The following is a 23,726-nucleotide window of genomic DNA, read 5'->3' as shown; positions in this document are numbered from 1 at the left end:
ATCCAGGGTCATAGTCTAAACGGTCCAGGGTCATAGATCCAACACGGATAGAATGGCGGGGCAGATATGACAGACAAACCAGAATCAAACAGATCAAACACAAACAGTACAAAGACCATTGTCAACTAGAGGCAAACACAGGGCTTAAATAATAACAGGGTAAACGAAGAACAGGCGTGTTTAACCTCTTATTCTCCAGGGTATATTTTGGTTTGTCCATCTGAATTACACAAATTGTAAGGCAAGTTATTCAGTAACTCCCCTCAAATGTACAGAACGCGTGTTTTATGATCACACATATCGCTATATGCTTACAATTCACTGCTGAAAGCCAAAAATCTCCGACGCTCTTTGTGTTATTCTCTAAAAGTGATGTTTCCAGAGCAGATCACTGAAGAGACGCCGTCTGTTTATAGTTTAGAGCCCAGATTTGGGGAAAAACGGGTCGACTTTCAGTAGAAAAACAAACTGAGTTCAGCTTCTTTTATTATAAGGGTTTAAAATGACGTCACCGTCTATTAGACTGGAGAGAAGAGCTACAGCCTCACACGACGCCCAGCTTCTGAATGGAGCTTATGAAATAAGCAAGTTATGAAGAACATGACCGAGTGCGTTTTGGAACCACCGGTGGTCTCACGGAGTTTAAGAGGCTATGACAACACATTTGATAGAGAAAATTCTTGAATTAAAGATTAATTTAGAAATTAGATTATTAGAAAATAATTAGATTAGATAATAAATCACCACTGTCCAAAAAACAAAAACAAAAAGAAAGAAAGCATGTATCTCCATTTTTCCATCATTTCATCACACCAGCTGTCCTTTACGTCATGTGAAATTTCATGACGAATGGACCAATAGAAATCCTCTAAAATCACTTGGAATAAAACCTCTTTACATTAATTTACTTTAAAACACAGTAAAACCAGTATTTTTTACTGAAGCCCCGCTGGTGACATCCTGTATAAATAAAAATAATGCATGGCCACACCTTATTAAAATGTGGGAACAAGATCCTAATGCGTGGCCACGACTTAGTAAGGCGTGTGAATGAGATGATTAAGTCGTGACCATGACTTAGTAAGGCATGGGATGGAGATCATGGCTTACTAAGTTGTGGCCATGCATTAAGTTTCCATGCTTTAATATGTCGTGGCCATGACTCAATTATCTTCACATCTGCTTCACATCTGCTTCACATCTGCCTCGTATCTGCTTCATATCTGCTTCACATCTGCTTCACATCTGCTTTGTATCTGCTTCACATTTGCTTCACATCTTTGTATCTGCTTCACATCTGCTTCATATCTGCTTCACATCTGCTTCATATCTGCTTCATATCTGCTTCACATCTGCTTCACATGTGCTTCATATCTGCTTCATATCTGCTTCATATCTGCTTCACATGTGCTTCATATCTGCTTCATATCTGCTTTGTATCTGCTTCGTATCTGCTTTCCAATGCTAAAAAAGCAAACTTTAGACACCAAACATCCAAATCCATTTGGGATGACCCCAAAATTAAGGGCATTGGGACCTACTTAACATCAGAGCTGTTGTAATAACAGTGTTTATGTTTGTGAAGTAAACAAGGGAGACTGAGTTGTTTTGTTTGAATGTGTAGGAGTTATGTGAGAGTCTAGACGAGGGCATCCACACAGAGAGAATCTGCGCTCAGCTGGTGGAGCAGCACAGCGCAGCTCAGGATTGGCTGAGAGAACAGGTCAAAGGTTTCGGAGCCCTGCCGACTGATCGCCACGGGTTACAGGGATCCATCACCACTTTAAAGGTTTGCTTGAATCTACCAAAGGAAGTGGGACAAAATGCATCAGAAGTATGAAAATGTTTATAAAAAGGATCACACATTGCTACGTATATACTTATGGGCCCAAGTATCTCACATTGCTTTTATTTTCATTAACATCCACTTAACCCCCTGTGGAAAAATGTTTTATTCACAAAAACATAAAAAATGATGTGGGCTAGGGTAGTTTTGGGGTATGTTGCCCAAAATTTTGCAACTATTAGGAAAGAGACGATACAGAGTCAAATAATTTCATATTTACATTTGGAATGACATCTAGTAATGATCATTTGTAGATCTTTAAAAACTAAAAATGCTTGAAAATCAGATCAATGCCGTTCCAAAAGAACTATATTACCATGACGGAATATTTGAAAAACATCATTTTTTTTCACCCCAACATTTAAATCCACAAACAACAATTAACACAATTTCAAAAATATTCAAATAATCAGTATTATTCATTTTTTTTTAAACCTTATCAAACATAGACAGACAGACAGACAGGTAGATAGAAAGATACATAGATGGATAAATAGACAGACAGAAAGACAGACAGACAGGTAGATACATAGATAGATAGACAGTCAGATAGAAAGATACATAGACTGACAGACATAGATAGATAGATAGATAGATAGATAGATAGATAGATAGATAGATAGATAGATAGATAGATACATTGTTTATATTTTGCCAACTTTTTATTATAATCCACTTAATGTGAGTTTACACTGTACTACCATTATTCATTATCACTCAATATAAATCATTCATCAGTCAATCAATTCATCAGGCTCTTCTCCAGACTGCGGACAGGGAGGAGAGGGAAATGAAAGAGCTGGACGTGGTCAAAGACTCGCTGATCAACCTTTGCACACCTGGCGGTCGTGATGCATTGACCCTAGAGGTCAGCCAGCTCCATGACCTCTGTGCCTCCTCTGAGAGGGAGATGAGGGAAAGGCTTGCTATGTGTGAGTCCAGGTTAGCTGACATTGACTTGAATCTAGCTGGCAGGGCCCAAGACCTGAGAGCGCAGGCAGAGGGCCTCCTGGAGGAGCTCCGTGCTCAGGACCACTGTCTGAAATTTGGAGAAGGAAACAGGACTGTTAGCCAGCTGCAGGAAAACTGGCATAACTGCAAGGTACTAATTACTGTTAATATATAGCCCAGTCTTTCCCAATCTTCCCCTGCTATAGCTCCCCAACTTCAGCTCAGAAAGGACTTGTTAATTAGCTTATTACGCTACTGTGCGAAAGTCTTAGGCACCCAAGACACATTTTCAAAATCTATTTATTTGTGTAGTTTGTGTTTATTTGCTGAGAAATGTGTATGTATGTATAAATAATAAACAGTGATTTTCTGGATGTTGGTGTGTTTAACCATCTCCAAGCCTCTCTTCGAGGAAGCCCAGTATTATATGTAGTTAAAAAGCAGCTCCTGGTTTGACCAATCAGTGCTCAGTAAATTGAGCTCATGATGTAATTGAGGATATTAACGAGTCTCTGTGGCGGCTGTGAAGGTGTCAAAGAAAAATAAGGACCAAAGAAATTCTTGTTACTTGTTGCTGTTTTTCTGTTTATTTGAATTATGAATACGACTTTATTCTAATATATACTGTGATAAACTCACTGCTGAGGTCAACTGTTTAAAAATGAGCTTAGATGGCTAAAACTTTCGCACAGTACTGTATATCAGTCAAGGTGCATTAGAGGAGGGATAAAAGGCCAGGACCTGCATTTCTATATTGATATGATACCATTGATTTTAGCCAGATAAACACCATTAGTCATAACATTAAAACCACCTGTTTGTTTCTGCCCTGTTCTCCAATGGTCAGGACCCTCAGGGTCCCCCACAAAGCAGGTATTATTTGGGTGGTGGATCATTCTCAGCACTGCAGTGATGCTGATGTGGATCAGACACAGCAGTGCTGCTGGAGTTTTTAAACACCTCAGTGTCGCTGCTGGACTGAGAATAGTCCACCAACCAAAAATATCCAGCCAACAGTGTCCTGTGGGCAGCGTCCTGTGACCACTGATGAAGGACTAGAGGATGACCAACACAAACTGTGCAGCAGCAGATGAGCTGTCGTCTCTGACTTTACATCTACAAGGTGGACTGACAAGGTTGCAGTGTCTAATAGAGTGGACAATGAGTGGACACAGTGTGATCCACTCGTACCAGCTCAAAACACACTAACACACCACCACCACGTCAGTGTTACTGCAATGCTGAGAATGATCCACGACCCAAATAATATCTGCTCTGTGGGGGTCCATGGGGGTCCTGACCACTGAAGAACAGGGTAACAGAGTATCAGAGAAACAGATGGACTGCAGTCTGTAACTGTAGAACTACAGAGTGCTGATAACATGGACAGTAGTGTAATGTTATGGTTAATTGGTGTACAATATTTGAGTCTTTTTATCTAATATTCTCATCTTCATGATTTTCATGTTATCTCTGTTTCCCAGACCTCTGAGAAGGAGCTGGAGGAGTTAGAGGGCAAAGTTCGTGACCTTGGACAGGTCCTCCGCATGGTGCCTTCTGATGAGGATCTTCCATCTGATGTCATTGTCCTCATAGACACAGTGACTCAGAAGTACTGCAGGTACCAGAATTATTCTTTCCATTGTATTTAATGCTACATACAGTATTCTGTGAACTTCTTGTTTCTGTATGCTTCATTCTACACTAAGATATGGTCTCAGTTATTTTGACAGACTGGGTTTTGTTCAAGTGGGCATTTCCACAGTTCATAATCACTATATAATTTAATCACTGAAGTATAATAAAAAATGTCATTCAGAGATGTGAAGTGGCGCATTAGAGAAACTTTATAATGGTGGTAATAGGAACCAGGAGTCACGATGTCTACGGTGCACATGTATTCTTTCTATTTGCTTTTAAAAACACTGGTGAACTTTCACATGTCTCTGAGTTTTATATGTAATATTGATAATAATAAAATAAGCTGCAACATTTAGAAAAGTTTACAAAAAACAAAGATACAGTGACCAACTGCAAGCACCTGATTTATTTTATTATTGCTCATCCATTCTGAGTTTTTATATTGCTGCTGTTGGAGCAAAACCTCATATCTCCAAAATGGTGACTTTACAGGAGAAGGAAAAAACCTACTTTACTTTTAATGTAAGTCAATGGAACTAGACATTTTTCTAAGTCATTTTGGGACATTTCTTTTGGTCCATTCATCATGAAATTATAGACAATATAAGGGACTACAGGCATTTTCAAATTATGTAAAAAACTGAAAAACTTAAAAAATGGAGATGTGAGGTTTTCTTCCAACAGTGGTGATATGTAATACTGATAGTGATAAATAGTGATAAATAGGGCCTTTGTTTAAACTTTAGCAATTTTCACTTATGTAGAAATATTGAATAATCAGTGGAAGTTTCCTTAACTGCAGAAATAACGGTATTATTTCAAGAATTTGTTTGGCTTCTTTGCTAGTTTACGGTCTAAGCTGTTGGAAAGGCAGAATGACTGTGCCGATAGTGTGGTACGCTGCATGAGAGAGGCGCTACATGCCCTTCATACCTGGAACCAATCAACACAATCTCCTTCAGACTCTGCCTCCTCTATGCAGGTTTGTGAGTTTATCTGTTCCACAGTGTTATGTCAAGACCATAACACTGCCAACTTTGGCATTTTCTGTGAGGTTCCATAATAAGGTAGAAATCAACACATGCTGGGTCACTCTTCCTCAGGCAATGATAGAAGAAGGTGCAGGACTCCATAAGAGCCTACAGGTGGCAGTGTCTCATAAACAACTGCTCAGGGACTGCCTGGGTCCAGAACTGGCTGGAAAGCTGGAGAGAGATAGTGCAGCTGCATTAAAGGATGCTGACACTCTCATTAACACGTTCAAGCAGGAGCTGCAGGTAAGTTTGAAAGTGAATTGAGTTTACATTGCTTAAAGTTAAACTTGTTAATATGCATAAGGAACTGAATCAAGTCAAACTTTATTTTGTCTTCTGAATGCCAAAAAAGAGGTACACTGTTAATTACTAGGTTGATACAAACAGGGTTACGTTAACTGAAGGAGCTCTAGGTTCATTATCTCCAGAATGGTAATCAATCAAATGGCAGCACATCCCCAAGTAAAACTAATCCAGCTCGAATAAGGTTTAAGTCTCATTATAAATGTGATGTGACAAATCCCAACTCTGTTGATTTTTATTTTCCAGGATCTTGAAGAGAAGGTAAAACAGGAAGCTCTTAGATTATCACTGGAAACTCAAAAACTTCAGCTGGATTCACAGGTAAAAAGAAAATAGTGGTATTCCACAGTACAGTTCATGGTGTTTTGTCCCATTTAAACTACCAAAGTCAGGTTCAACAATAAATAGAGAGCAAACAAAACAATTAGATCTTCAAAATTTTTGTTTTCTTATATCTTTGGCTTGGCCATCTCCATCTCCTTAGTTCATTCTTCCTAGCAGTTTTCCTAGTGTGACTTGCATCACTTTGTTGTTTTCTTCTGAAATCACCTTGAAATGGTGACACGTCTTGGCTACAAATGTTTTTGTATTGTGCCAGGTTTCTACTGAGAGGTACAGCCCCACAGATACTGCCACAAAAGCTGAGCTTGACTGGTCAAAGCAACAGGATATCACTCCTGCTCTAACAACCATGGATAGTCAAGACAGTAAAGAGACTGATAAAAGATCAGTTCAGTCTTCTGAACTTCTACACCAAGAGGTTCCGTCAGTTATTGATGAAACACTAGGGAAGACAGCATCGTCTCCTGCAGAACAAGAGGAAATAGTAGCAATGCATGTTTACCAGGTTGAACTTTTAAATGATGATCTATCAAGTGTACCACTGTCTACTACACCAAAACAAGAATGTACCACTGAGCCTGATGTTCCTTTAAGCACCCCTGCAACAGGTGAAGAAGACCATAAGTGGAGCAATTTGGAGATGGAGAAGAAGCAGGATGAAGGGGAATTTGATTTGTCTGAAGAACTCCATGACTTTGAGATACCAGAAGGTGAGGGACACAAAGAGTTCCCTGGACCGGAATGTACCGAGGAAAGTATGGTCTGTGATGCTCCTGGATTAGACGAAACATCTGAAGAGTTGATGCAAACTGCCATTGCTGAAACCCTGCACAAAGAGGTTCCCATATCAGTTACTGAAGAAGTTTTGGAGTCTCCCATGTCAGTTACTGAAGATGTTTTGGAGTCTCCCATGTCAGTTATTGAAGAAGTTTTGGAGTCTCCCATGTCAGTTATTGAAGAAATTTTGGAGTCTCCCACTTCAGGAGAGCCACTGGCAACAGGAATAGACTCTTATCAGGGTGAACGCAAAATTGCTGGTCTACTAACCTCAACATCATCTGTGGCATCAAGTCTAGAAACTAAAGTCAGGGAATCTGTCATTTCTGTAACTGAGTCAACTATAGATGAAAGAACAAATGAAAGGATTGAGAGGGAACAGAAGGGAATTGACAAGATTCAACCTCCCCAGAGTGAAGAAATCCCTGGCTATGAGACATTAGAAGAGAAATCGATGGAACTTTTGGAATCTGAGAGAACAAAAACAGAGGTTGATGAAGAAAAAGTAGCCAAAGAGAGAGTAGTTTCTGAGTGGACTGCAGTGGAAAAAACATCTGAAGATTATCCACACTTACTGACTACCCCTACCTCTACAACCATGGGTCACCAAGACCAGGAAAATACTGAAATTCAGAGTATTGAAATTCTTCGTAGAGAGATAGGGCTTACTGAAGAAACTTCAGAAAAGGTCAACTCTCCCATAGCAGAACAAGTACTGGCAGCATTAGAAATGGATACTCACCAAAGCAAGTCTAAGACACTTTTGTCAACCACGGCCTTAACTGTGCCATCTGAACTGCTAACAGAACTCAATGAATCTACCATTACTACCACTACCATTGTTAGTGACACTGAAACAAGTGAAGAAAAGAAAAACAACCAGGTCCTTGAATCTGAAGGTCCAAAAACGGAGAGTGAGGACAGCTTTTTTGGTTTAAGATCTGCCATGGAGGTAACAGTGTCTAAGAGAACTGAGATGGAATGCACAGCTGAAGATGGGCTTGGTAAATATTCATGTATTCTGGATGCCAAAGAACATGTTGAGAAAACACCAGTAAAGAAAGTTGCCACACTTGTTCTTGACACTGACGCTGTACACATCCATACTACTGAGTCCCTGAGAGAATCTGACCCTAGTACAGCAACAGTTGTTTCAGGTGAAACCACTGGCTATGATATCACACTGTCAGATCCAGTAGAAAGCTTGGATACAGGAATTCAAGAAGGGGAGGAATCACAGGTAGCACAAGAAGAAGTTTCAAAGGGTAGTAGTATCTTTCTGGGTGAGCAAGAAAAAGTAAGTGCTCTGAATGCAGTTGCAAGCACTGAGGAAATCAGTGATGAAACTTCAATACCCCTCACAGAAATAACTGAGACCCAAGAGACTAGACCTCCTCCAAGAGTTGTAGGAACCTTGACTAGTGACATTGGACAAAATGCTGCTCATCATGAGAGAGAGGGAAGCTGGACAACAGACAATGGCCCACAGCAAGCCCGTAGAGTAATGGAGCCACTTGGTTTGGAGGACTGGACTGATAACGGCCCTCGAGAGATTCAACGAAGATATATTATTCTGGACCAGCAAGAGGATTTACAGATACACCAAGCACCGGCTGCAGAGGCAACCATGCCAGCCCTGGATGTTACTCCTCAAGAGCCAGGTGAGGTACATAAAGAGGCATCTGAACTTACAGTTCCAGGAAAACTTGAAAGAGCATCTGGTGAAGAGTCAGTTGAAACTGAAGTTAGTGAAATGATGCCACTCAAAGCTAAGGATCAAACTGAGGAACTAGAGGCAACACCAACTCCACCGGCTAGAAGAAAACTAGATTCTGTCACAAGTGAGAAGTTGTCCTTCAGTACTGAGGACAGGCCAGTGGAGAGCCTGCATAGCACTTGTGTAGAAGTTGACAAGACTCCAGGTGACAAACCCACAGCAGTGAAGGCTGAGCCAAAGCCTACCCCACCAACCAGGAGATGGAAGGAAAGTGATAGGTTGTCACTCAGTTTAGAGGACCAATCTGAGTTTTCAAATGTTCTTCCTATCCAGGTTCCTCATCCAGAGGTTCTCCCCACACCACCAAACAGAAGGCGTAAAGACAAATTAGGAGGTGAAAGGTTGTCACTCGATCTTGATTCTCAACCAACTCCACCTGAAAGAAGACAAAAAGAGAAGGGAGAGGATAAACTATTGTCATTTGATCTGGAGCTCCATCCAAAGCCACCTTCTAGAAGACAAAAAGATAAAGCAGAAGACAAAATCTGCCCCAGTACTGAATTGGAGAAAATCAGTCAAGAAGCTTTTGAGGAGCCTCTTGTAAAACCAACCCCACCAGTGAGACGAAAAGCAAGTCGAGTTGATATTGATACCATTTCCATGGATTCCAAAACTGAAGAGATGGAAGCACTGGTGAAACCCACACCTCCAGCAAGAAGGAGACATAGTAGAAATCTGAGTGACACAATATCTAAAGAAAGTGCAAGCAGCACTGATCTGGAGAAGATAATTTCACCACAGAGAGCTATGGAGGAGTCTCTAGTGAAGCCAACCCCACCAGTGAGACGGAAAGTAAGTCGAGCCGAAAGTGAAATTTCAATTTCCAAACTTGAAGAAATGGAGATGGCACTGGTGAAACCCACCCCTCCGACAAGAAGAAGAGATAGCAAAATTGAAAGTGACAAGTACCAGCTACAAGAGAGTTTCATTAAACCAACACCACCACTAAGGCGAAAAGATAGCAGAGCAGAGAGTGAGAAAACATCTGCAGAACTTGAAGAGACTCTGCCTAAGCCTGTGCCAACCCCACCAATTAGGCAGAAGAAAGATAAAGCTGATGTTGAAATGAATCCAATGCTAGAAGAGCCACTGATCAAACTGAGTCCACCAACCAGATGCAAAGGCAAAACAGAGAGAGTTGAAGTCCAACCAACCAGCAAACAAGATGATGAAGAGAAGACTGAAGAAAAGTCATTTAGCAGCCAGGAACATTCTGAGAAAGGACTCGTTCCTGCTGATGTAGAATCCACAGAGACCTTGACTCAGACTGAAAGCAAGAGCTTTATTCAGGTAACTTGCAGTGGCATGTGTGCTGCCAAGGAAGTATCTGGCATGGAAGTCTGGTCTTTGGTGTTTTATGTCCAAGTCAGCATGATATGTGTCTTTTGGATAATGTGAACCATCTAACGAGACTTAAAACATTATTTGGAGTGTTCTGCATGATGTCTGCCACAGGTTTAAGGTCAATATACAGAATTGGAGTAATGTCCACTAATATCAATAATTAATTTTTTAACTACAGAGAGAAGATTTCTATTCTGAGATAATAACATGCCACATTATCTACAGTACTGTTCCACCATAATACCTTCTTCCATGCAACTATGAACAAAGAACGCCTTTAGTAACCCAGTCTTGAATCCTATGATTCAAGTTCAGCTGTATTGAATTGATTATATTTGTTTAGGTGATAAATAGTGGAAGGAGAAAAAAACGTATAAAGTGTCACAATATTTTGGGTTTAAAAACAGTATCAATACACAGAGGCCAGAGTAGAAATCATTATTAAGAATATTTTCTACTATTTTTAGACTAAGAGATGCACTTCTGTAAGAAGACAAAGGTTTCTATGAAGTTGTGCTACGAATAGACAGTGTAGTGGTTAATAGGCCTTTAATGTGACAGCACAGGGTTTGAATACTGTATGTAAAATGTTAAAATTAATCTTGCTTTAAATGTTGTTTGCCTGCTTCACAAATTCAATGCTAAATATTTTAATGTAGGAGCAGTTTGTTTGTCTTCTTCACAATTTGGTTTTGATTCAGTAAAAAAAGTCTGAGCTAAAATAAACTAAGTGCTTCAATAGATAAAACAGTTTGTTTTTTGGGGAATAGTTAAAAGTAAAAACAATTGCAGTATATCCAAGTATGTCATATTGCAATATTTTGCATATCAATGGTCTATAAATATGAGAATAGAATCACTTCATGTCTTAGTGTATTGAGGGGCCTGTAGCAATTTCTAACCCCAGAGCTAATGATACAAAGTGGTAAAATGAAGAGTAAAAGGAGGAGAAAAGTACCCATTGCAGTTAAATGCTCATGCTTTTATTTATTTTGTATTTTCATCATTATTAAATTACTAAGTACAGTTATTTCCTTAATTATAACAATGTGCAGCCTTTGCCTTTTTTATTTTATATCACTTGTCCTGTTCTGTGCATTTCAGCTTTGTTAAGGGTGCATACAGTGCCTTCTCAGATTGCTACACCTTTGCGGTTTCTTTTCTGCACAGTGCATGATCACATGTAGCATACCACACTATCCAGCTCTACAACCTACTACTGCCTTATGGCAAGAAATGGACCCTACCTCACATTTGTATCATTTACTATGATGACATTCACAGAGTAAAGGCATGTGTGGTATTGTCTATGACATTGTAAAGCATGCCCTTGAGGTAGTGTATTTCAGGAAAGGTTTGGATGTCTCAGATTTCTGGTGAAACTCCAAGTGAGCCTTTATCTTTTGCATATTTTTGAAGGTCTGCCACTTTCCGTAATCAGAATATGTTCATCACATTTGGACTACGCTGATTTTTCTGATTGTTTTTTGGTCATAGACACTTGTACAAGATGTGCAGCAGCCAGATACCCTTGCTCAAGATACCCCGATTGCCAGGAATGATGAGTTTCAGGCAGAAATGTCAGAAGAGGAGGAGCCTGTGGGTCCTACAATGAAAGATATCTTCACTGAGATTAAAAAGATGTTCAAGACAGGACCAAATAGCCTGCTAATTGAGGTACTTTTAGAACTGTTTTGTACCAGGAAACTAGCCAATACAAAGATATGGCACTTTTCAGTAGTTAGATATGTCCATTATAATGTAGTCATGCAATACAGGTGTGATCTTGTTACAGGGACGACTATGAGGATTTTTGGACTAAATTTGGGTGGGAAAGTAGACTTATTAGGTTGTGCCTCATGATGACAGAGTTTTGGGGGAAACAGTGTACTCAATGTCCAACAGACAACAAGCCTGACTTTATCACATGGATATAGTATAAGTTAGCAAGGCTGAAAAGTCCATCCAAACCTTATAAGTAAGCAAATAGATGTGATTAAACACTGTATGTTTAAAGTGCATTGACTAGAGGAATGTCTAAGGCTGGTTTTAGAAGTGGTGTAGCTTTGTTAGCACTGGGTTTTGCCACAAACCAGCACCAACAGTTTTACAAATTGTCCCCAGATGTTTATTCTCTAAATGAGATCATGTCTTGACCCACTACACTAGCTGTATGATTGAAGCCAAATATAAACAAGGGAATCACAGAAACAGTAAGCCCATAATCATTCTGCAGAAATATAGTATTCAGTCATTAAGTGATAACAGGACAGACCAAAGGCCTACCCATTTAATCTATCATATTTTTATGACTACAGAGCATGCCTCATGAAGACAATCTGGATATTCTGGACACTTCTGTTGCTGACCTTGAGGCACAGTTGGACAGACTGGTGATCCGTACATTGAGTTGTCGCAACCTTCCAGCAGTTATCAACCCTACAGACATGGCCAAACAAGTGGAGGATGCTGAGGTAGATTACCTGAATAGCTTCTCCAGTTTACCAGAAGAAAATTAATGTTGTTTATACTGCCGCTTTTTACTTTCTTAATTTTACGGCCTGTTTTAATTTGTACTATTTTGTATGTTAGCATTGCAGACAGAGTGCTCAGAAGCAGGTTTCTTCAATCTCAAAGCAAGATCAAGCTAACGGTGATGTCAGCATTGTTGCCAATGGCTCAGCCTATGACCCTGAGGCTATGCAGCGATTGAGCTGCCAGTGGACGGCAGCCTTATGGGATGCAATTGGCACTGTGCACACCAAGGAAACGCAGTTGCAACTAGTTATTGACTACGATAGACAGACACAGAAAGTCAAGGCTGCTTTTGAGAAATTGTCAGCTGAGCTGGAGGCCTTGAAGATGTAAGTATTCAAAGTGGGGTTTTGTGGGCTTGCAATAAGTCTATTTTAGTATATTCTCTACTGAAAATCACTTCAGTATAATGATCAATGATGTTTTAGATTAATTCATTCATGTTTTTTTTTATGTTCCATTTCTAAAGATGTCCGGTTGAAAGCAGCTTTGTTGAAGAACAGAGATTACGTTCCTTCCTCAGGACTATGGATCAGGAGAGAACTGTTTTGGGAGAACTAATTCAGACACATTCCCAGCTATCACCCCACCTCAGTCTGCCTGAGAGAGCAGCAGCACAGGCCCAAGTGAACATAACGCAATGTGAATGGAGGGTGTTGGAAAGATCTGTGGAAAAAACCCTGCATAATGTCAGTGCCTATACAAAAGAAAGTTTCGGTCTTCTACAGGAAATTAAGACCTTAATGGACCATCTGGAGAACCTTCGTAAGATCTTAGCATCACCTAGGATGTCCTCTGTTCTTTGGGACAACAAGAGGGCTCAAGATATGATTGAAATTAGTGCTGACCTCACTGCTGCACAGCAAAGCTATCTCCACTTGCAAAAAAGATCTGATGCTCTCTCTCAAGGATTTAGCTTCAAGACAGAGACATGCAGCATAGAGCAAGGCCTGCAGGGTATCAAAGATAAGCTTGATCTACTGGGTGAGCGGTTGCTGTCTTCAACCCCCAAAAGCAGTAACCCAACCATGGTTAAAATTGTCAAAGTGATAACAGATGCCCTAGCTTGGGCCAAACAGACACAGCGTGACATTGAAGGTAGGAAAAGGAAAGTGTCCCTTCTCCCAGAAGAGGTTCACCAGCAGATCAAGGACTTAAAGAAGCTGCAGTCTGAGATGAGCTTGAAGCAGACCCAGTTAGAGGCTTTGACTGAGGAAGTTACAGAGCTCAGCCCTGAGCTTGATGAAGCTGATGTTCCTATGGTAACTTCATTTTTGGAAGAATTGAAGGGTCTGTCCAAATCAACAGCGAAGAAACTAGACAGTGCCATTGAAGAGGTGGAATCAAGTCTTCAAACTCGGGAGAAGATTTCAGAGCACATTGCAGATGTGGCTACTTGGATTCTCAGGCACCTCCAGAGAGAGGCTCTGAAGAGAGAGGACTACCAAAGCCTGAGTGCAGCAGATCTTGACCGAAGGTTAAGGCAGAGTCAGGATACTCTTGGTGAGGTGGAAAAGCAATCAGCGGTCACAGAGGCTCTGCTGATGAAGAGTAAAGACATTGCCTCGGAGCTTAGCATCTCAGAGAACGCCTGGCTAAATGAGAAGCTCTTCAAGCTTCAAGAGGACATAAAGGGTGTTATCTGTTATGAGAAAGCTTGCAGCCAGGAGATAACAGATCTCTTGCAGAATCAAGACACATCTCAGAAGAAGGTCAGTTCTTTAGAGAAGAGCCTGAGAGAAATTATGGTACATGTAAAAGAATGTAGATTCCCTATTACCAAGGACTCACTTTCTGCACTTGAGCCATTCAAACACACGATTGTAGAGCACAAGTGCCAGGTAGAACAAGTCAGTCCATGTGCAGAAGACAAAAGGAGAGAGTTGCTTTGCATGATCTCTGAACTGCACCATAAAATGAAGGCTTTGAATGTGAAAGCTCAAAGCCACGAAAGGTTCCTCAGTCTCAGACAACGTTTAGAGGATCACAAAGAAAATATAGAGGTCCAAGTTCCCAAGACCAAAGATGAAAGCATTGACAAAGAGGAACGCTACATAACCTGTCAAGCCCTGCTTACTCAGATTCTTTTCATCAAACCTCTGTGCAAGGAAGCATCAGATGAGCTTGAGAACATCTCAGGGGACCTTTACCCATCTCAGCTAACTGCTGAACAAAAGAGACTCAAACAAAACATTAACAGTCTTAACACTTGGGAGATGGCTGTCCAAAATAACCTTCAAATTGTGGAATGGGAAATTCTTAAAGACATACACTATCCCTCAGAACAAAGAGCAGTGCAAGATTTTCTCAAAGAGACAAATCGGGTACAGGGGAAGCCTTGCAAAGTGGAACCTAAGCAGTCAGCTATTGATCAAGAATTTAGGAAATGTCTTAATCTTAGGAAGAGCATTGAGGCTAGAATGCAGGTTCTAGAAGTTTTGGAAAACAAGAAAGGAGTTGGACACAAACGAAAATCTCAAAAGTCAAAACACCTTGCAGACTTGGCAAAAATGGCCTTAGACAACTGCGACCAAAGGATGGTAAGTAAGACCTGTTTAATTTAGTACAGATACTGAAATGGTGACAAAGAACAAATAAACCTGGAATTTAATTGATTTCACATGCTACTCTTCCCAGAACAATCTATCAGAGGCAAAGGAGTTGTTGAAAAATTATTCCATGGAGGTCACCAGTACCATCAGATTCCTCCAGGAGTCTGAGTCACTTCTCCTCCCATCTCTTTGCTCAGCCAGGAGCTGTTCAGAAAGGTTAAAGGACATCCAACAGGCCCTCTCAACATTAGACACAGATTTCCAATCTCATGTCACCCAGCTTCAGACTCTTGCCCCCTTCCACCCAGTGTTGTCCAAACACAAAACAGAACATCTTCATGTTGAAATTCTAAGCCACCTCTTGGTTCGAGAGTCCACACTCAAGGCCCAGGCCCAGCTCTGGCTAGAAGCCATACAGAGGTAAATAATAATAATAATAATAATAATAATAATAATAATAATAATAATAACTCTCCTTTTTGGGTATGGGTAGCTAAATTAGGGCTTTTGGTGTATGACCAATCTGCAATTATTTTAATGATTAATCAATTAATGTGTTAGAAAAATGTTCAGCTCAGCTTCTTACTGTAAGAGAGACAGTACCAGGACATTTAATTTAATTTATTTTAATACCATTTTGAAAAATCTCTAATGCTAATTTCTGCTTCTTTGGGAATTTCAATGTTTTGTTATCACCAAACTAGTGGAGGTGTTCACTTCCCATGCGGGGTTTAATACTACTTAGACCAGCTCTGCTTAAAGATGGGCACTTGAAGCATTAGAAGCTTGGAGCAGATATATAAATGGCATATTCTTTACTATGTATTTTGCAGATTCACAGTCAAAGCCTTGGAGTAACCCATAAGCCTGTTAGCTATCAGCTGTTTCATTTGGAATTAAATAACATACATGCATTCGTGAGATCCTGCTAGTGTGGGTTTCCTCTCTTTCTGTGATGTACACAATAGTGACAATAGTGCTAATAGCTCCCCACTTGAGGAGAATCTTAAGCCTGCTAAACAGTTTAGCAATGAACTATTTATTATTCAAGTTGAATACTGATTGCTACGCAGATTTGTTGAGAGCATTATTTTTTGTGTTAATTTTTTTAATTTGATAACTTTAATTCAGTAATCGTGACAGCACTAAAATAAGCTGATCACAAGTTGAAATATGTTTTCTTATTCCCTAACCAAGTGTGCCACCTATACTGATAAAATTCAGCACCACAGGTTATCCTGAGTTATATCTTTTACAACAGTTGTATTCATGAGTGATGCTTAATAAAGGCTTATTGCAGTTTTTTGCTTATTTGTGCTGCTACTGTCCTCTGTCAGGTGCGTTAACTGCCAGAAAACCGTACGTATGTGCTATGAAGAGTTATGCCAGAAGGTGAGGGACTTAGAAACAATCCTGGCGGAGGTTGTTTGTAAAAAAATGACATCTCAGAAGGACTGTACTGACCAACAGGAAAAACTTAAGGTAAAGAAAAACACTGTATTGTTTTTTGAGGTACATACATTTAAGCTATGGCTCTGGTGTTGAGTTTTCACGTACGTTCTGTTCAGATTCTGGTTGAAGAAGTAAATACCCTACCTGGCAGACTGGAAGAGCTGAAGGAGTGGTGTCCAGTGCAGGGTTGCTATGCCAATAGGGAGGATGCGGTGAGCGCCCTCTGGGGGCAAGTGGCCAAACTGCAGAGATGCGCCAGAGAGTTACAAGCACACTCAGAGCAGAGAGGAGAGGAATGGATAGGAATCACAAAGAGTGTAAGTCACATTACATCAATGCCAGTACGATTTAAGAGGTGTCAGGGTGGGAGGTTTTCGTACCACATCATACGTCTTTACGTGTTAACGTCATGCACAGGCTACGTCTCAAATGCTGCCAAATCCACATAATACAGATGAAAATATGATGACAGTGGTACATAATTCACTCACACCCACAGAAAACCTGTTCTTCTCCAAGTTTTGATTGAATACTCTTTGAATTCTCTTTCAATCATTAGATTAATTTGCTTGGGGAAGGGGTCCAGACCACACCCATCGTTACACAATGTTCTTCCACACGTTGTGTGCAGTTACACATTCCCACCAGAGAGGTCCAAATCCCCCCAAAATACTAGGTCAGGGAGCTCAGGAGTTCTTTTCACAAAGAGTCGTGACTACTTCCAGTCTTAGCATTAGAAGGGTTAAAACTAACTTCTGCTCCGTACAACTACTGCAATAGTGACGATAAACTGTTACAGTGGTGAACTGTAATGCTTAAATACTGAGCTGCAACAGACATATCTTAGTTTTCATGCACTATCATGACAAAGAGGGACAATAAGAAGTGAATGGAAGCACTGATTTAACTTTAAACACGGCTAAAATGCTCTGTTTACTGCTGCTAACATCAAGCAGTCTCCCTGTCTTTGTACAACATGCCAGCGATTTCTGTAATATTTCAGAAGAAAGGACGTTTATATGTAGTATGGATTTGCTAGACGTTGTTTAGCAGTAGCTAACTAGCTACGCTAGAACTATAGCTGCATTCCCAATCAAGGAAGCTAACTAGCTTTCAGTAGCTGCTAACACCACCAGGCCAACGTGGAGCTGGTTCTTTGACACATTTAGCTACAGGATCCCAGCAACGTCTGTGATATAAACACAGATCGAAACGTTTATATGTGAAGTCGTTTAAACTCTGTTTTAGCTACCAGGCTACAGCCACAGAGGAGCACCAGCTTCATATGAGTGGCAAACTTTAAAGCTAGCTGTGTTAGCGATCTGCTAAACCGCGTTATTCATTTAGTTTCATGGCAATTGTTGAAACATCTACCTTTCACTGCTCAGTCAAAAAACACGACTTGTGTCTTATTATCGTGGTTATGCGGTGACATTTGAAAAAGCAGAAAGCTACTTTATGTTAGCCAGGCAATATAGTTTGGCTAGCAATAGCTTCTAGCCAGCATAGTTAACTTAATATAAATGGAGTCAATCAAATTCATGCTACATGTAAAATTCCCTCTTTTTTTTTTGTAAACAGAAATGTTACAGAAATCACTGGCATGTTGTACAAAGACACAGAGACTGCTAGATGTGTGGCAGCTTCAGTAAAAACAAGGCTAACCCACACATGCAGCATTTTAGCTGTTTAAAGTTAAATCAGTGCTTCCGTCCCGTTCTTATTCTCGCTGTTTGAAACTAAAATATAGCTGTTGTAGCTCAATGTTTGAACATTATAAATTCATTACTATGACATTTTGTCATCACTTCTGCAGGAGAGGAAGTGAATTTTACCCTGCTAATGCTTAAACAGCAAGTAATCAGGAATCTTGTGGGAAGGGAATAAGTCTAAAATTTCACACAAGGGCTTCTCTCTGTATAAAAGTGTTTTAAATGTGGTTTATTGGGTTTATTGGTTTTGCAGATGGAGCAAGCATCTGTGACACTAGATCAGACAGAGGCTGAGTTACCAGAACTTAACAGAGGGAAAGCTACAGGAGACGAGCTGCAGGAGCTGCTGCAGTTCTGTTCGCAGTACCAGGACAGGCTGGACTGCCAGCACCGAGCCCTGTCTGCACTGGAACTGCGAGCTGCTAGACTGCTGGGAGTCCCCTCCCACTTGGAGCAAGCCCCACTCATTCCACTGTGCCAGCAACTACAAACCATGCAAGAGCAATATCACAGGTCAGTGGGCAACAAGCAGCTGTTTTTTCCCTTTTTTTTAGATTTTTCTACCTGTTTCCAATGGCTAATAGAAAAGCAATTCAGTTCTAAAACATGACCTTTGCAAAAGTTATTGCACATCTTCTTCTAAGCCACTTATCCCTTAAGGTCGCAGGGGGATGCTGGAGCCTATCCCAGTGGTCATTAGGCAGAAGGCAGGATACACCCTGGTCAGGTTGCCAGTCCATCACAGGGCAGACAGACATTCATTCACACCTAGGGGCAATTTGGCCTGAATGCATGTCTTTAGACTGTGAGGGAAAACCAATGCAGACACTGGGAGAACATGCAAACTCCACACAGAAAGGACCCTGGTCACCCGGCCAGGGAATCAAACCCAGGCCCTGTTTGCTGTGAGGCGACAGCGCTGCCCACCCCCAGTTATTGCACATTTTTTGTTTATTTTTTTCCAAATATGTTAAACTCACATACACACACATTGTGCATTAAAATAGGTGCATAAAAATGCCTAAAGTCTAATATTTATAATGTTAATTTCTCCTAGTGCCCTCAAGGGATTTCTAATAGTATGTTACACTTGTTCACAATAAGATTTATGGAGGGTTGCAGTGACGTTTTTCATGTAAAATCAGTCATTTCAAATCAAAACGTGATAGGCTGGTTCACTCACTTGTTGGTATTTCTATGTAACCTAATTTTTATTTACTTCAGTGCAGCTTCTGAAGGCCTAACCAATAGAAGAGCTTACTTACCACAGAGAAAGAATATCGGATTGGACAACTTTCTGATTATAATGCTTTTGTTTCCAAACAGAACTTAACAATAAAATAAAAGTCCCTACAATCTTGCTGGATGCTTGATTCATTTAATTAAAATGAATACAAATCAACAGATAGATGTCGTCTATATAGTTCCTAAAAATAATACCTTCTCTGAAGGTCTAGAAGGCCCTGATGGTTCTCCTCTGGTGATTTAGTATAATATAATACAGCTTTTGTGAAGACAGTCATCACTCAGTGGTGCTGTGGCCCTTCATGTTGTGTTACTCACGGATGTATTCCACATAATTTTCTGCCTCACTGGGCTTGTTGGGGAAAGTGGGTCGGCTCTGGACCCCGGTGTTACATTCCAATGTTAGCAAGCGAGCACATTCATGTAATTGGGGGGTGGGAGACGTGCTTATGCTAAAACAAGCAGTGTTGAACTATGGGCTTGTTTTGCTTGGGCTTTTTATGCTTTTTTCAAAGCAGAATTCATCCATACCTTTTCTGTTCTCCACACTATGGACTGCACGCAGCTTCTGAAACGTTTTTGGATTTACTCAGACTTGCATTCCCTTTTGGAGAACTACCAGCACACAGATGAATGCGATCTCCATCAGGGTCCAGTAACATCTGTCGCCGCACAGAGCAGTTTTAGCCAGGTACTGAATGACCTTTTGCCTCTATGTCCTGCAGCCTGAAGGAGCGGAGTGCTCGGGGTCGTAAGACAGCACAGGCGGAGATGGAGCAGAGGGAGAAGGTGCGAGAGGAGCTGCAGGGGGTCAGGGAGTGGCTCGTGGCTGCAGCGACTCTGCTGTCAGGACCGGAACACGTACCCCAGACCAAGCAGCTCCAGGTGGGTCCTGTCTCCACTTAAAGTCTGCACTGTTGCACTGTTACAACAAAAGACGATATGGAAAGTGGACAAAATTCCACATTTAAGAAAGGCTATTTAAAACTGTGCCTCAGATTTACTAAAAGAGGCACTAATCACTGGTGGTCTACGGGCAGTTTGCTGTAGTAGGGGTTGCCTATTCAGTCAGACATCTACTTAAAACTTGCAAATGAGTACAACGGTCTTGCAACTTTGTAATTGGCATATGACCAGTGAAACATAAACCCCTTTTTTTGCTCAAACCCTTTTCGCACAGAACCTGGTTCCATCAAGTAAGAGAAAACAAATCGTCATTTTTTTTCCTGTTTCTGATGGTGGGATGTCCATATTTTGGCTTATTAAATTAAAACAGTGACTGATGTTCTCAAGATTTCTATGTAGTAAGTTGACTCATTTTCATGGTAGAATAACTAATTTACTTACAATGTCAAAATAACGAGATGCCATTCCTTGATAAAGCATATTTATTTAGAGAAAAGTCCACATTTTGAGAAAATAAGACATGATTCTGTCATTATAGGCATTAATAGAATTTGCGATGATTTGTAGACCTAAAAGCGATTTTTAGGTCACACTTTATTTGGATGGTCCCCAATAGATACTCTACAGACACTTAGACAGACAATCATTAACAAACTTTCTGGTGATGTTCAGTTTAATATCTACATCACTAAGGTTAGGGTTAGGTTTAGGAGTAGATGTAGGTTTTGCCTTGAGGTTAGGGTTAGGTTTAGGAGTAGATGTAGGTTTTGCCGTAAGGTTAGGGTTAGGTTTAGGAGTAGATGTAGGTTTTGCCTTGAGGTTAGGGTTAGGTTTAGGGTTAGGAATAGATTTAATAAAGTCTTTCATACTAAACTTGAAGTTCAATTGCATTTAATGGAAATTTAGTTGAATTTTCAATGTTACTTAAAGACAGACTGAGCATTTACCAAAAATCTACATGACATCCAGTCAGCTACTTGTTACTATGTACTAGTAGTAGTAGCAGGTAAATCACCAAACTGGACACTGGCCTTCCAAGACCAGGGTTGTGCACCCCTGATCTTAGAGCAATGAGGCTCGTAATGTGAACTTAACCATAATGTCACAAAACACTACATTGCTACATGTTGAAGTATAATTTGTGGTATATTACTGAACCCCTGACGTGGCTTGGTTTAGACTGAAATTACACCACATGAGTGCCTTGATTTACAGTCAAGAAGGTTTGTGATTGATCAGGACATTCACTGTGACATACAACAGAAAAAAGGACACTCTGGCAAAGCACTAAAAACTTCAGCCTGCTAAACACGAGTGAGTGAGTGAGTGAGTGAGTGAGTGAGTGAGTGAGTGAGTGAGTGAGTGAGTGAGTGAGTGAGTGAGTGAGTGAGGGAGGGAGGGAGGGAGGGAGGGAGGGAGGGAGATCCATAAAGTGCTTTGCATCTAAAAGTAGTGATGGATAGCTCATTTGCATATTATTGCTTTCTGCATTATCAGTATTGTAATGGTCAATATGGCAATAATGACTAATGCAGCCTAGTTAGTAGCTCTATATTTGTGGGCTAAGACTACAATTTCTATTCTCAAGGCCATTCTATTCATTATATTAAACTGAAAAAAAAAATGTTGCAGTTCTGTTTCTCTGCAATGTCCTTTTTCTGCAAATCCTTATTTTATTTAAGATCTTGTTTTAGAAGTGTAAGGTCATTTGTTAGGTCACTCAGCACAGTTGCTCCACTCGTAAGTCCTCTTTGATTTTGCAGGGTTGCTAGGAGTAATGGCTGTAATGAGCATAGGTGGGGGGTGGGGGAGGGGTGGTGGTAGGCATTTTTGTGTGTGTGTGTGTGTGTGTGTGTGTGTGTGTGTGTGTGTGTGTGTGTGTGTGTGTGTACGCGCTTCATCCACACAATGCGCTGTTTGTTTCTGTCTAGAACTGGCAGTCACTGTCCACACCAACAGAAATTATTATATACAAACTGTCTCTGGCCATGATGTACTGGACATTAGGTGCAAGTTAGGTGTTTTGGAGTTTGATGTAGTTTGTAAACACTGTTAGAGTGCTTGGTGCCTATATGGAACCAAAGCCACAAAATAGCCAGTTTTGAATTCATCATGGTTGTGATGTCACAACCAGAAACAGATTTACATATGCCTGCCCATTCAGCCTACAGCAATTTAGCTGCCTGTTGCTGATGAAAAGATGTGGGGTGTTGTTCCTGCAGACAGTTTGTAGGAGAGTTATTGGAGTAGAAGGTCTGGGAAAATGGTTGAATGTTGTGCTGTTCATGGCTGTGAGGAAGCAGCTTAGCAGTTTGCTCTGTACTACGTTAAAACAGTGGCTTATTATTTCAACATACTATGTCAGAAATTTGTCCTAGCAAGGCACAATCATTAAAATAGGTATTTATTTTGAGATATTAAGTCAATATTGATCAAAAATAAATCATTATTTCAAGACGTAGTAAGTGGACTTCAGAGGGGAAATGTGAGTAAGTCTTGTTTTGCATTTTTGTAGAAGATTGAGTAACAGTGCGCCTCCTCAGACAGGTTTGGTGTCCATGAAGCAGTAAAACTGAACTCTCTCTCTCTGCTGGGCACAGAGTCAGAGCGCCGGTTAGTTTTATGTTTCATGATTTAAAAGATGCGTTAATGGGCATCTAGACTGAGGCACTGTTTGGTTTGAATAGAGCGGCACTCAAACAAAGCGAACCACTCCAGAGCGGCCGTTATTCTGACTCCAGGCTTTGTGCCAGATTCAGCCCGGAGCTTTTAATATCTGTGTGGTACTGCAGGAGAATCTTTATGGTGATACAACTTGACTCTTGTGCAGTTTGTGTTTCCCAACCCACTTAAAATCTTATTCTTTTAGTCTCTTTTATCAAATTGAATCTCTCTCTCTTTCTGTCTCTCCCTCTCTCCCTCTCTCTCTCCTCACGCGCATAGACAGTTTCTTTATTGTGCTGCCTTTTACTGAGTGCCATGAGGAGTTTCAGTGTCACGTTGTTACAAAAAAGCGCTGAGTCACTTCCAGCACAGACAATATAATATATAAAACCTTTTATCTCCAATTTTGTTGTTTTTCAGTTTTTGACATAATTTGAAAATGCCTTTTTTCATTTATATTGTATGTTAATTTCATGATAAATAGACCAAAAGAAATGGCTCAAAATGACTTGGAAAAAAGTCTGGTTCCATTGACTTACATTAAAAGTAAGGTAAGTTTTTTCCTTCTCCTGTAAAGTTACCGTTTTGGAGATATGAGGTTTTGTTCCGACAACAGCGACATATTTAAATGTTTGCAGACACCAG

The 23,726-nt window shown here is 40.5% G+C and overlaps 1 protein-coding gene across 9 annotated transcripts in view; it reads left to right on the top strand.

The window, feature by feature from the left end:
- syne2b (spectrin repeat containing, nuclear envelope 2b) overlaps positions 1 to 23,726 on the top strand; it is a 218,823-nt gene that overhangs the window by 71,099 nt on the left and 123,998 nt on the right. For all 9 annotated transcript variants that reach the window (XM_037538458.1, XM_037538456.1, XM_037538459.1 and 6 more), the window contains 16 exons: positions 1,625 to 1,789; positions 2,601 to 2,948; positions 4,282 to 4,418; positions 5,285 to 5,420; positions 5,542 to 5,715; positions 6,022 to 6,096; positions 6,374 to 9,961; positions 11,513 to 11,692; positions 12,334 to 12,489; positions 12,608 to 12,879; positions 13,020 to 15,090; positions 15,188 to 15,522; positions 16,440 to 16,584; positions 16,671 to 16,871; positions 18,520 to 18,779; positions 20,237 to 20,396. In XM_037538458.1, coding sequence (XP_037394355.1) covers positions 1,625 to 1,789; positions 2,601 to 2,948; positions 4,282 to 4,418; positions 5,285 to 5,420; positions 5,542 to 5,715; positions 6,022 to 6,096; positions 6,374 to 9,961; positions 11,513 to 11,692; positions 12,334 to 12,489; positions 12,608 to 12,879; positions 13,020 to 15,090; positions 15,188 to 15,522; positions 16,440 to 16,584; positions 16,671 to 16,871; positions 18,520 to 18,779; positions 20,237 to 20,396 — 8,403 coding nt within the window. The remainder of the gene's footprint in view (positions 1 to 1,624; positions 1,790 to 2,600; positions 2,949 to 4,281; positions 4,419 to 5,284; positions 5,421 to 5,541; positions 5,716 to 6,021; positions 6,097 to 6,373; positions 9,962 to 11,512; positions 11,693 to 12,333; positions 12,490 to 12,607; positions 12,880 to 13,019; positions 15,091 to 15,187; positions 15,523 to 16,439; positions 16,585 to 16,670; positions 16,872 to 18,519; positions 18,780 to 20,236; positions 20,397 to 23,726) is intronic.

Source organism: Pygocentrus nattereri, chromosome 5 (assembly GCF_015220715.1).
Source record: "Pygocentrus nattereri isolate fPygNat1 chromosome 5, fPygNat1.pri, whole genome shotgun sequence".
NCBI lineage: Eukaryota > Metazoa > Chordata > Actinopteri > Characiformes > Serrasalmidae > Pygocentrus > Pygocentrus nattereri.
This window is presented reverse-complemented; position numbering and strand designations above follow the sequence as displayed.